Source organism: Schistocerca piceifrons, chromosome 6 (genome assembly GCF_021461385.2).
Source record: "Schistocerca piceifrons isolate TAMUIC-IGC-003096 chromosome 6, iqSchPice1.1, whole genome shotgun sequence".
Classification (NCBI taxonomy): domain Eukaryota; kingdom Metazoa; phylum Arthropoda; class Insecta; order Orthoptera; family Acrididae; genus Schistocerca; species Schistocerca piceifrons.
This window is the reverse complement of record NC_060143.1, coordinates 292,121,442-292,135,684: the sequence shown is the minus strand read 5'-3', so window position 1 is coordinate 292,135,684 and position 14,243 is coordinate 292,121,442. Positions and strand designations below refer to the sequence as shown.

At 39.6% G+C, this 14,243-nt stretch overlaps 1 protein-coding gene across 2 annotated transcripts in view; it reads left to right on the top strand.

Annotated features, from left to right (window-relative positions):
* LOC124802989 (flap endonuclease 1) overlaps positions 1-14,243 on the top strand; it is a 79,358-nt gene that overhangs the window by 19,429 nt on the left and 45,686 nt on the right. For both annotated transcript variants that reach the window (XM_047264090.1, XM_047264089.1), the window contains exons 5-6: positions 1,208-1,411; positions 12,096-12,314. In XM_047264090.1, the coding sequence (XP_047120046.1) occupies positions 1,208-1,411; positions 12,096-12,314 (423 nt within the window). The remainder of the gene's footprint in view (positions 1-1,207; positions 1,412-12,095; positions 12,315-14,243) is intronic.

The following is a 14,243-nucleotide window of genomic DNA, read 5'->3' as shown; positions in this document are numbered from 1 at the left end:
TGGAATGCACAGTAACGGCTGTACGATACGTGAATGCCATCCTCCGACCAATAGTGCAACCATATCGGCAATATTGGCGAGGCATTCGTCTTCATGGACGACGATTCACGCCCCAATCATGCACATCTTGTGAATGACTTCCTTGAGGATAACGACATCGCTCAACTAGAGTGGCCAGCATGTTCTCCAGACACGAACCCTATCGAACATGCCGGGGATTGATTGAAAAGGGCTGTTCATGGATGATGTGATCCCACCAACTGCTCTGAGAGATCTACGCCGAATCGCTGTTGAGGAGTGGGACAATCTGGACCAGCAGTGCCTTGGTGAACTTGTGGATAGTATGCCATGACGAATACAGGCAAGCATCAATGCAAGAGGTCATTCTACTAGGTATTAGAGGTACTGGTGTGTACAGCAATCTGGACCACCACCTCTGAAGTTCTCGCTGTATGGTGGTACAACATGCAATGTGTGGTTTTCATGAGCAGTGAAAAGGGTGGAAATGATGTTTATGTTGATCTCTATTCCAATTTTCTGTACAGGTTCTGGAACTCTCGGAACCGAGATGACACAAAACTGTTTTTTGATGTGTGTATAATCCCTACATATCCTCACATAGGGATCATGAGGATAAGATGAGATTTATTACTGCAGGCACAGTGGCATTCAGTCAATCAGTCTTCTTGCACTCCATATGTGAATTGAACAGGAAGAAACCCCAATGACTGATACAGTGAGACATACCCTCTGCGATGCACCTTGCGGTTTTTTCAAAATGTTCATATAGATGTAAGCATAGTTTTCTGATTTTTACTATGAAATTCTCGGATATTTTGGGTAGCGCTTCATATATTATCGTTCTTTGCCTTCAGTGCCCGTATCTGTCAGTGTTCAACAGAGGCTTTCTGCTCTTGTCACTGTTGTTGTTGTTGATGATGATGATGATGATGATGATGATGATGATGATGGTGACTGAATGATTGATGAATTTCATTTCAGTTAGTTATCTATGTTGGTGATGAAACTCACAGTATTTGTTTGATTTCAGATCTAATATTACGGATCTGTATGAACGTAGTTTTTTTGTGTGTGTGTGTGTGTGTGTGTGTGTGTGTGTGTGTGTGTGTGTGTTCATCTATAGTATCTAGCTATTTATCATGAACTGTTAGTAAACTGGTGTTTTGCATATGCAAATGGGTTTTAGGCACCTTGTGAAGCTGAAGCACAGTGTGCAGCCCTTGTGAAAGCAGGTAAAGTGTATGCGACAGCAACTGAAGACATGGATGCTTTGACATTTGGATCAAACATTTTATTACGACGGATGACCTTCAGTGAAGCACGGAAAATGCCAATTCAGGAGATTCATTTAAACAAAGTTTTGGAAGGCTTGGAACTCACACGAGATGAGGTATGTATTCCATCAGCTGATAGTCAGTAGCATATCATTTAAAACTCTTGAGAGATGTTCTTCACTTCTCCATTAGACATTTGTTTTGCATCTGTTTTTAATAAATTGGTTTGTTGTTGGTAATAACTTACACGCAGAACTACTCGGTCTTTGAGAAGGTGGTAACATTTCTGTAACCAACAGTCGCGTTGTTAGAGGGGGATTGAAGCTCAATCCCTTAACAATGGAGATCCTCCATGTTTGCCAGCAGAAAAGTTTAGTCATATGATATGTTTAAGTTTTGGAGAATGTAATTTGTAAAAGGAACAAACAGTATGTGCAAAATGTTTGTTATAGGTCAAAGTATTTGTTTGCAGGACAGTCTTGGCTAAAGCATTTATGGTGGTAGCAACTTTCCATAGTATACTGCTATCGGTAATTCATTATCTTTGGTCATAGCCAATCAAGTGATAGTAAACGGTAGTGAATGAGATTTGCTCACTGTTATAATCTTGGGTATCAATTATTTTGACATTTTTGTTTTAATGAATGTGTCACGATTGAATGTGTCACGATCTCGGAGTGTGTATTTAGGTTGGGACTTAATAGTACAACTGTAATTGCTGTGAGCGAAACAAGCAGCAATAATATTTATCATGGTTGCCACAAATATTTGGCTGTTTTTTTAAATATCACAACTTCTGAGTTGGGGGTTAGGTAGGGACATAATAACGCAGCTTAAATTGCTACAAGTGAAACAATGTACCAGCTAACACCATCTACAAAGCAAAGGTAATTAAAAAAGAAAATATCACTGGCATTAAGCAAACTTTTTCATTCTCTCTTACAATTTATTATTGTACTGATGAACATGACATAATACCTACAGCACAAGGTATTATTGTATAGTCGGGAAGTTGTTGGTCTCATTAGGTACCTAGAAACGTATCTTTTTTTTCCATTATAAATTAACTTGGGTTCTTCCTCATTTGACACTCTTCACAGTATTTTGCACCATTTCCTGTTTTCACCATCTACCCTTATACAGGTTGTCCATAATTAAAGTTCCAGTTTTGAAACATTTTAGAAAGAGAAACAGTTCTCAGACTGAAGACAAATTTGAACATCATATTATTGTCATGTGGGGAAACATCATGTAGCAACAAAAATTTAACAGACTTTTGCCATTAGCTGACAGTGTGAGCATCATAACATAAATGGGGTTGGCTACAAATGACAGATGAATCACAGTATGATGCATATGCTTCGATTTGCACAGTACACCATCCGTATTATTCAATGTGCATGACTGTAAAAATTCAGCAGTCAACAGTTGTGGCACTGTTAGTTAGGTAAGCTCATCTACCACAGCAAGATTGTGCCATATCAGATTTTTAATTGCCCTGGGGCCAGAAACTGCATAAAAAGCACACTGGCATCAGTTTCTAATTGTCATGAGATTGGGCCAAGACATGTTCAATATAAAACTTCCTGGGAGATTAAAACTGTGTGCAGACCAACACTGAAACTTGGGATCTTGGGTATATGATAAATCGCACAAATCTAAGGGCTGTCAATTCGACTAAATACCTAGAAATTACAATTACGAGCAACTTAAATTGGGGAGACTACATAGATAATACTGTGGGGAAGGCAAAACAGACTGTGCTTTGTTGGCAGAACACTTAGAAGATGCAACAAATCTCTAAAGAGACAGCCTACACTACACTTGTCTGTCCTGTGCTGGAATATTGCTGCATGGTGTGGGATCCTTACCAGGTAGGATTGACGGAGAACATCGAAAAAGTCCAAAGAAGGGCAGCATGTTTCGTGTTATCGTGCAATAGGGGTGAGAGTGTCATTGATATGATATGGGAGTTGGGGTGGCAGTCACTGAAACAAAGGCAGTTTTCTTTGTGGCAAGATGTATTCATGAAATTTCAATCACCAACTTTCTCTTCCGAATGTGAAAATATTTTGTTGACACCCACCTATGTAGGGAGAAATCATAATTATAATAAAATAAGAGAAATCAGAGCTCAAACAGAAAGATTTAGGTGTTCCTTTTTCCCACGGGAATGGTAGAGAAGTAGTATGAAAATGGTTTGATGAACCCTCTGCCAGGCACTTAAGTGTGAATTACAGAGTAACCATGTAGATGTAGATCTTTACCTTCTGTGAGCAAGTGCTCTACTGTCTGAACTACCCAAGAACGACTCACGACCTGTCCTCACAGCTTTACTTCCGCCTGTACCTCATCTGATACCTTCCAAACTTCACAGAAGCTCTCCTGCGAAACTTGCAGAACTAGCACTCCTGGAGGAAAGGATATTGCGGAGACATGGCTTTGCCACAACCCGAGGGATGTTTCCAGAATGAAATTTTCACTCTGCAGCAGAGTGTGTGCCGATATGAATCTTCCTGGCAGATTAAAACTGTGTGCCCGCAAAAGGCAAAGGTCCCAAGTTCGAGTCTCGGTCCACACACAGTTTTAATCTGCCAGGAAGTTTCTTATCAGCACACAGTCCGCTACAGAGTAAAAATTTCATTCTGTGTGTCCAATATGATATGCACTGTTTTCTGACACAAGTTGAAATTGAGAAACACTATGTACCACAAGAGATCAGAGTATCTTGGAGGTCATGTTCTGAATGCGGTGCACATAGCATGCCTTCAATTCAGATACGTCTGTAATTGGAGCACGGAAGATAACATCTTTTGGCTGACCCACAACCAAAAGTCACACAGATTAAGATCAGGTGGTTTGGGTGGCCAGGCTGTTTTCTAGCATTTTCGAAATACCTCTGCAGCAGCCACTTCACTGTCTGTGCAATGTGCTTGGAATGATGTTGGTGTGTAAAAGACTCACATGGCATTTACCAGTGATGGTACAGGCAACAGGACGTACAGGACTTATCTCCTCAAAAAACTACAGCCCTATGATAAATGTTGCAATCAACCGACACCACACAGTCCTCTTTTCAGATTGAAGTGGTGCTGGTTGATGTACATGTGAATTTTGTTTTGCCCATGTTCTGCAGTTATGCATATTGATATGTCCTTGGAGATGGAAATGGGCTGTGTCTATATGTTTCATAGGATTTTTTGTACCACGCTTTCAGGCATATACATTGTTCGGGCAGTCCCCCATGCACAGCATGTTTACACACAATCACTTGACCCCAACTGTAATGCTGTGGCCACATCTTTGATGGATGTCGGATCAACTGATTTCCTCCCTCTGCCACACTGCACTTCAAAAAAACCTGTCTTTTCAAATTCTGTAATCATTTTCTCCAGGCACTTAGCAGACATTAGACCAATGCCTTTTCTTATGCGCTTGAGTGTCTGGAACTTCTGCAAGGGCTACTGGCACATAGTCACTGTTCTAGTAAAAGAGCTTTACAAGCAGCACACAATCCTTCATGGAGACAGTCATCGTGGGTGTCTTGATGCAAACTGAGGAACATAATGTGCCTCATGTCTGGTGGGCGTTAATGATATGCTCTTCAAATTTGGTGTCATTCTGAATGGTGCTTCTCTTTCTACAGCATTTTGATATTTCCACTTCAGTCATGAACACTTTGTACACAGGGTAAAAAAACTGTATACAATAGTTTAGAGTTAGATGAGACACCGTAATCCTCTTGTCCACTCGCAACACATGGTTACATGACCATGCTGATAGTTGATGCAGCATCTTATATCCCACATCACTCCCACTGACACAATTAATCCTGTATCTTCGTGATGCATATTTTAGCGTGTTTTTTACGTTCCTGTCCTTGTCCTGCCAACCACCCAACTTTCCCCCCCCCCCCCCCTTTTCTCTTCTCTTATTCCAGTACGCACATACTGACCATACGTAATACAGTCACATCTGGTGTCTCTCTTCCTTATACATATCACATCACTGACGTGCATCCCACATTTTTTTTATCACATTGTGTTTTCACGTAAATTTGAGTTTGTTTTTGCCTTTCATTGTTAGCCCTGCTCCATCGTGTTTCACCTTCTTTCCCCACACTTCAATCATTCCGTTCTTTTTGTCAATTTTTCCACATATTTTGAATTTTTTTGTGAGTTTTTAATTTTTTAGGTAATTTACTTATTTTTATGCATGTTAATTCTGCACCATGGATCCATTCTCCTTCCATCTGCACCAATATAGAAGTTTCGTTATCTGTAGTTAGAACCCAATCACACATCCTGTTCCTGTGTTATTGCCTGGCTCTTTGAACCCTCTCAACAGCCTTACCCACAAATTAACCATATCCGGCTGCAACCCCTCATTTCACAATGACCTTCTCCCTCACCAACATAGTGCTACAAAACAATGAAAATCAGGCCCAAACCTCCTTGCAGTACCTCCTGTCCATCTGTCAAATTCTTCTGTTTTGCAATTCTACATTCCCAGTTCCTATCTCACACACTGAAACTCTTGCTCTCCAAGAGCTTAAGCAGCATGTACAACACTACATCATAAATCTTTCCAACCTGTTCACCACCTACTTCCACTTGGGACTAACACTATCCATTACCTAAACAACAACCTCCAACCCCTCCCCTCCATATCCCCTCATACCTGACAAAACCTACTACATTTACCACATTCACAGAATCTCTCTCCCACCATCATACAGAATCCAGAACCCAAACAGACCCAAAACACAGTCATGAACCTTTCCTCCAAAGGCCTTTGTCTCACGGAAGTATTAGTCTCTTTCGAAGGCCTTGCTGTCTACCCACTCCCAAATTAAATCAGGCTTACTTGTTAAAGACCTTTTCTCCTTCTCTTGGGCCCTGCAGTGTAAAGACCTTTTCTACTTCTCATGGCCCCCAATGTTGAATGCTGCCTGACTCGTTCACTTCTCCATCCAGCTGTGATCCATCCCACTACACTCAAATCACCCCCGTTAACATTACAGAATTTCTTAACCTCAAACCGTGCCTCACCATCTTTTGCTAAATCCCTCAGCATGGAAGCTCACCATACAACTACAAAAAGAACTTCAATCCACCACCTAAAAAGTGATTCAGACTTAGGCTCCACCACTGTAGTTTTGAACTGCAGGGATTACCTAGTGGATGCACTCCATCAGTTGTCAGATTTGTCAATCTACAAAACCTGCCACAGTGACCCTATTCCAGAAATCCAACAGGATTTTTAGTCTCTCCTCAGATCCTTCAGCACATCCCAGAATCTCTCCCCTGAGTCTATATTTCCCTTCATGCCTACTACTTCCTGCACTCCTACCTTCTAAATTCTTCCTAAAGCCCATAAACCCAACCACCCAGAACCCCCATTGTGTCCAGTTACTGTGGCCCCACTGAGAGAATCTCTGCTCTCATAGACCAACATCTTCAGCCTATTACCTGTAACCTATCCTCCTGTATAAAGGACTCCAATCATTTCCTCCACTGACTTTCCACAGTTCCTATCTCTCTCTCTCTCTCTCTCTCTCTCTCTCTCTCTCTCTCTCTCTCTCTCTCTCTCCCTCCCCCTCATGAAATAAGTGGATACTTGCAAAATACTTTTAGCTTAGTTTTGGTATATTTCAACTTCCACAAAGAACAAATTCACTATTTCTCACATAAATATTCGAAAGTTTGCAAGTCAACCATAATTTATGAACTTGTCTTGCTTCTAGCAAGTCCAACACATTAATTACTTGAAAGTCTAACCTCATTTCTTCATTTGTCCTTAGCAATCATCACAGTCACTAAAAGCACAGAATAATACATAAATACTCCTTGTTCTTCTCTACTCATACACTGAAACTCTATGGGTCATACAGCAGGTATTCGTCAGCCACCGTTCGGCCGCCGTGTCCACATTTTGCTCGTGACTGTTTGTAGACCTGCACACACAAACATACAAAGTGCAGTAGGTCGGATTCGTCTCTCTCACACTTCTGTTTAAAATATCGTGTGTTTGAGACGGAGGAAGGCCAGGTGGTTCTAGAATTTAGGCAGAAATTCTTGAAGCAGTACATACTCCCCCCCCCCCCCCCCCCCTCAGATCGAACACGCGATATATTATACAGTCATTGATGATGATGATGATGATGAGGTCCCATACTCCAAGCAGCGTGGGGGATGATGCGGGAGACCCGCATCACTGTACTAGGCAAGGTTCTAGTGGAGGAGGTTTGCCATTGCCTTCCTCTGACCGTAATAATGATGAAGACGACACAACAACACCCAACCATCTTGAGGCAGGAAAAATCCCTGACCCAACCGGGAATTGAATCCGGGACCCCATGCGTGGGAAACAAGAATGCTACCGCAAGACCACGAACTGCGGACCATACAATCATTATGTACATTTATACCATGTGTAATAACAATTTGTATTTCAACAGTATACCTTGTTCTTTTCATAACTGTGAAACCCCTTTTTTTATTATTTAGCTAGTCCATATTTTTTCATTTTACTTTAATTATAAAAAGTGAACATTTCAATCAATGTTGGAGTTTGTTTTCTTATATATAGGAATTGTGAGGATTAAACCTTTAGTTTCCAGTCATAAGCTCCAGGTGTTCATGACACTTGAGTACTTTATTTTTTGTTCTAATTCCTTGTACTATTTTTTCCTTAGTACGTGCTAGTATCATTATTTATAGTAGTTTGTAGTGTGGAGGAACTCTGGGCCAATGAAAGTGTTCTTTTCGGCACTTGTAAATTCACATAAAACATAATAATGCTAGTGATATATAGAATTCAAACTTAACAGAATAATTCCTATTGCATGTGTGACTTCTGTCAGATACTGTCCTTTTCCCATAGGATCAGTACCTATACCTTACATGTGGGTTGACCCTATGAGTTCACTTCCTCCCTCCATTCTGGTAGGTACACCCCTTCGTAATACATCCCTGTTCATCAAGCCACAGGTCATCCTCTCTCTATATAGGTAGGCCTGCCTTATATCCTTAGCAAATGGCGGGTACGTCCCCCTTATCCTGTATGAGTAGGCCTCATGGTTTGTTGCCCTATTATACATCTTTATGTACACTATAATTAAATATTTCCTGGTAAAATAAAAATCTATTTTACACTTCACTCTCACGTCTTAGCACTTCATTTAATACCCTTAGAGTCCTCCTCTACTTTTCAGCTTCTACAATCTTAGTAGATACTATGTATACACATATTATTCAACTCACGATAGACACTATGTCTACCTATTTTGTTCAAGCCCTACTATCCTGCTATTTATTATTTTATCTGAGTATTCGCTACACTGGCTTTTCTTAAATAAGCATCACAATTTACTCCAATCTCAGTAGACACACACACACACACACACACACACACACACACACACACACACACACACACGACTGATCCCATACATCTTCCCACCACCACTTACTCCAGTCCAGTCACAAGCGTCACCTATCCCATCAAAGGCAGGGCAATCTGTGATGCACCCAATGAATCCTTCGGTAGTCTCTGCCTGTCGCCCACCGATCTCCGTTCCTGCTCCCATGCCAGTGCTCCGCAGGCTTCTATTCTACCAACACACCCACAGTCTTTTGTCCCCTCCATTTCTTTCCTCCTTCCTCTTCCCCCGTCTAACCTCCTGACTTTGTCTAGCTGCCCTACCCTGTCCCAACCACGTCCCTGCGTGTTCCCACAAGCCATTCTTTACTGTCCCCCACCCGTACCCTATTATCCTTCCCCCTCCCTGCCCCAGTCTTCTCCTTATCCTCACCACCGAGACTGCTTCTTCTATCGTGCTCAGTTGCTTACAGTCTGGCCTCAGTGTATGTGCGAGTTGTGCTTGCATGGATGTGTGTGTGTGTGTGTGTGTGTGTGTGTGTGTGTGTGTGTGTGTGTGTGTGTCTTTCTACTCCTGATGGAGGACATAGTCCAAAAGCGGAATATTTGCAGCAGTTTTTCTTGTTGTGCCTATCTGTGACTCGACACTGTATGGTGTGAGTAGCAATCTGTCATTTTCATGTTGTTATTCCATCCTGGACTTTCCATTGTTTTATTTCTGCTCAATAAGTCTTCTTCCTCCACTCCTAAATTAAAAAGATTGGTTCTCACTTCCCAGAATCATTTTAGCTTCATTTTCCGTTTGTTGAAGAAGCTTTTAATTTTATTATTAGTCGTGCATCATCCAGTCTTCATAAATGACCATAAAACTATGATTTTCTCTTTTCTTTCGTTTTCTTTACTTTTTCTTGTTTAATCCATGAATCTTTATCAGCTGTCACTCAAGTCTTTTAATGCAGATATTTGGTAGATCTAAGCCAGTTCTTCCAACCATTCATATTTGGATGAAAGAGTTTTGGAGCATTTCTATCGCTTGTTTTTAATGTCATCCGTACCTCTCCAATCATGTCTAGTGTTTCTACCAACTCAAGCAGTCTAATTTGTTAATTGTAGCTACATATTTTAAATTAGACCTTTACAACACTTTCTTACTATTGCAGCACTTAGCAGATACAGATTCAAATTTTTGTCATGTACTCTTTAAATGATGACTGTCTCCCATACATTCTTCTGTTATTTCCCCTAGATGCATGGAGCTCTCTATTCTTCTGATTTTCCTCTTTTGATGAACCAGTTCTTTATTTTGAAGAAGATTTTTTTGTCCTTTTGTATCAATAAGTTGTAAGAATGTGTTTTGTACACGCGCGCGCGCGCACACACACACACACACACACACACACACACACACACACTTAAAGATGTTGGGGATCGACATCAGGGGTTCATTATCTGCCGAGAAAAGTGTCAGGCTACCGCACATACTTAAAAAAATAGCATTCATTGCTTTTAAAATTACCACCGTGACTCACATAAAAGCAAATTGCACATTTTTGAATAGTACTGAAATTATGAACTTTTTCTCTTAAACTCTCTCCCAACTTGATAGTGTATGGAGGCATCTTTGATGAGTGACATAAATAGCTTTATCATACGAGATTTATAGGTTTATCATTTTTGCTACCCTTTGGAACTGTTCAGTTCTTTCGTTTGCAGTTTCCGACTTACCAGAGAAGATTGCAGTGTCACTTACATATGCCAGACATACAGCTGGGATGTTTGACTTAGTCTTAGCTTCCACTTTATTTGTAAATTTCTGTTTGTTATTACGATAATTGTTGTGTAGCTGATGAATTACCTTATCTTGAGACTCCACTTACAGTTCCCTTTGCATTTTCTGCCATTGTTGTGTCTCGCTTTGTTACAGTCTACAATAAATGATGATGTGATTAATAAATCAAAGGAATCCCATCTATCTTCTACAAAATTTATTTGCATATTATTTCTAACAAAATTCATTATTTTTTCTACAGCAGAAGTAAATCTGATGGTATTAACTTTTAGACAATAAAATTAGAAAAATTTTTGACTTTTCGGTTGTATCTATCTGACTTTAATATGAGTGTTGGAACTTAAATAGTGGCAACTATTTATTCACAACCGATACAAAAGAGTTGCATGTTTGCACCTGTTACTGTCCTTCAAAGTAGTCACCAGCATTGTGTAGAACCTGTTGCCAGCCATGTGGAAGGCGTAGTATACCCTTAGCAGAGCCTGTTCTGTTGATGGTGTGAATGGAGCAGTCTAAAGTTATGGTGACTCTCTTGTACGACTGTGATGGTGTTATCCTGATGCATTATGTTTCTCCACAGCAACCGTCAATGCACAGTATTACTCTTCGAATTTTGGAGCACCAGCTGCGACCAGCTTTGCGAAAGAAGCAGCGACACTTTCTGCGCAACACACCCATCATTTTGTACGACAATGCGTGGGTGCATACAGTGCAAGCTGTGGCTGCTCTGTTCGGTCAGTGGGACTGGGAAGTACTGTACTATCCACCATACTCCCCGGACTTAAGTCCTTGTGACTTTGATTTGATTCCGAAGGTGAAGCAACAGCTTCATGGCATTCACTTCAGAACTGTTCCAGAGAGTCAACAGGCAGTAGACCGCTCCATTCGCACCATCAACAGAACAGGCTCTGCTAACGGTATACTACACCTTCCTCATCGCTGGCAGCAGGTTCTACGCAATGCTGACGACTACTTTGAAGGACAGTAATAGGTGCAAACATGTAACTCTTTTTATATCGGTTGTCAATAAATATTTGCCACTATTTCAAAGTTCCAACCCTCGTAATTATCATCTTGGTTCAACCACACTCATTATTGGGCTGTTGAACTTGCCATTAGGGGATAAGTAAACTAGAAAGCAGTAATGTCGTTGAGGACAATTGAATTGTGTTTCTGAGTATTTACTGGTTGTGCATGAATTATTCAGTGAGACATTTTTGCTTCATAACTGTTGTCAGAATAAAACTGTTTTCATGATCCCATTCTGACATTTCTACAGTAAGCCAATAATCATTACTATATGTGAACATCGGAGACAGTGGAAAAATTTCTCTTATACTTATGCTCTTGGTATCTCAATACACTTATGGAAGGATGGGTGATGTGCACACTAGCTAGCATGTGTTTGTCCAGGTAAGAATAAAGGTGCCATGTTTCTTCAGTAAAAATTGGTTGATTGTGGACTTGAAATCAACAGTTGTAGGAAGAGGGAGGGAAACTGGATGAGTATTGGCTTCTTATTCAGTTGTATTCAGGTGGCATAATACTTAGACTTATTAGTTTGTAAAATATTTAAACTGTTATGATCTACATTTACATGACACATGAATACGGACATTGTTTTGCAGTTTATTGACCTGTGCATCTTGTTGGGATGTGATTACTGTGACAGTATCAAAGGCATTGGCCCCAAACGTGCCATCGACCTTATAAAGCAGCATCACAGTTTGGAAAAAATTCTTGAGAATATTGATACAAAGAAGTACCCACCACCAGAAGGGTGGATGTATAAGGAAGCAAGGCAACTGTTTTTAGAACCAGATGTTGCTGATCCAGAAACTATTGAGGTAAGGCACTCTGTTTTTCAGTAACATTTTCTTTTTTCTTCACTGTTGCATTGTTAAACCAGTGTTGTTCAGGTGTCTGCAGATTTGCTGCCATTCATACCTCTTGTAGCAATAGCAGTGTCATTTGTATAGTGGAGCAATCCATGTTGCTGTTGTTTTTACACCTGTGTCCTTCGAGATGATTTTACTTAAAGGTGCTTTCCATCTTTTAATATCTTTGTACACAAAGTGCACACTTACGATCTGTAGTGGTTGAATGGTCAATAGAAAGAAGTTGCTCAATTTTATTGTTACTGTTAATACTTATAATAATGTTGCTAGCAGGAGTCACTAAAAACAAACTAGATGATATGTACGTGATTTATGATTTCCCCCCCTCGTCCCCCCTGGCGTGTACAGGGTGACTCACGAAGATATGCGAATATTTTAATATGTTATTCTAAAAGTAAAATTTTTTAAAAAAAGGTCATATAAACTTAGGTCTGCAAATGTTTAGTTACAGAGTAATGGCTAATAAAAGATTTTGCCTGAAATTTAGCGCGTAAAAATGTACGAGGTTAAAGTAAAACACGATTTCCATTTAGTTTGCTGTTGTTGATGTGGTGAATCTAATAACACATGTCCCAGATGTGTATCTGCAGTAGTTTACCACAACATCCAGAGAAGCAAAGATTATTATACAAGTAAATTTGTTTACTTTTCATTAAGAATGTAGAAATGTTTGTCATTGTTGGCAACTGTCATTGAGTTGTTTGTCGTTTCCTATCCTTGAAATGAGTTGGTTTTCCGTATTGTTCAGTGAAAGAACATAATAAAACCAGTGTATTTAAATGAAACCACTTAGTAACTGTTGTAATATGTAATAATAAAAGCAAATTATCTGACACATTCATACAGTTTCAGTTAACGTTATTACCTTTTTCCAAAATTAAATTCTCTACAACTTCTGTTAAAAACTTTTTGCAATTATCTGGAATTTAAAAAACAAATTGGGCCAAGTAGTTAATAAATTAAAATTTTTTATGAAACTACGTCTTTGCCTCTCTGGATGTTCTGGAAAGCTATTGCAGATACATGTCTGGGACATGTTTTATTAGATTCATCAGATCAATAACAACAAAATTAATGGAAATTGTGCTTTACTTTAACCTCGTACAGTTTTGTGATAGCTCCATATTAGCAAAGTTACTAAATTTCAGGTAAAATCTTTTATTAACTGTAACTCCATAACTAAACATTTGTGGACCTATGTTTATATGAACTTTCTTCTTTAGTTTTACTTGTAGAATAACATATTAAAATATTTGCATATCTTTGTGAATCACTCTGTATGTGTACAAAATGTTGTGTGACATAATTTTCTCATGAGTGATTTGCTGAATACTTCAATAGCCGAGCCTGTTATCATCTGGCTGTCTGTTGAATTGATGCACATTATAATGGTCCATGTTCTCTTATCTTCCCATTTATCTCAGTGATTGACCAGGCATTCTATTCTAGGTTCACATTCCACTTGACTCATTGTTGCCTTTTGTTGCAACAAAGCATTTCTAGTTCCATCTTGTTATCGGGCCTTAACTTCTGCTCTTCTTTAAGGGGAGTGAGAAATGGGATTCCAGGCCTTTCTTGCAAACAAATCAAAATGATGTACAGGTACCAGAAGTACCTCTAGTGTGAAGTTCCTGGGTGGTCCAACTATGTAGATGAATTAGTTAAAAATCTCGGATTTGCCTTCTGTGCACTCAAGAACTCTCATTGTCTTGACCTGAAGACTTTCACTTATTATGCTACAGGAGAGTATTATCGGGTGTTTTAAAATGAATATTAGGTTTTTAATGCTTTGTAGCATTTATTATATTCAACTTGCAATTATAAATAGTACATCAAATGAAAGAGCAAATTGACCAGTTTTTCTTTTAAGTGTTCAAT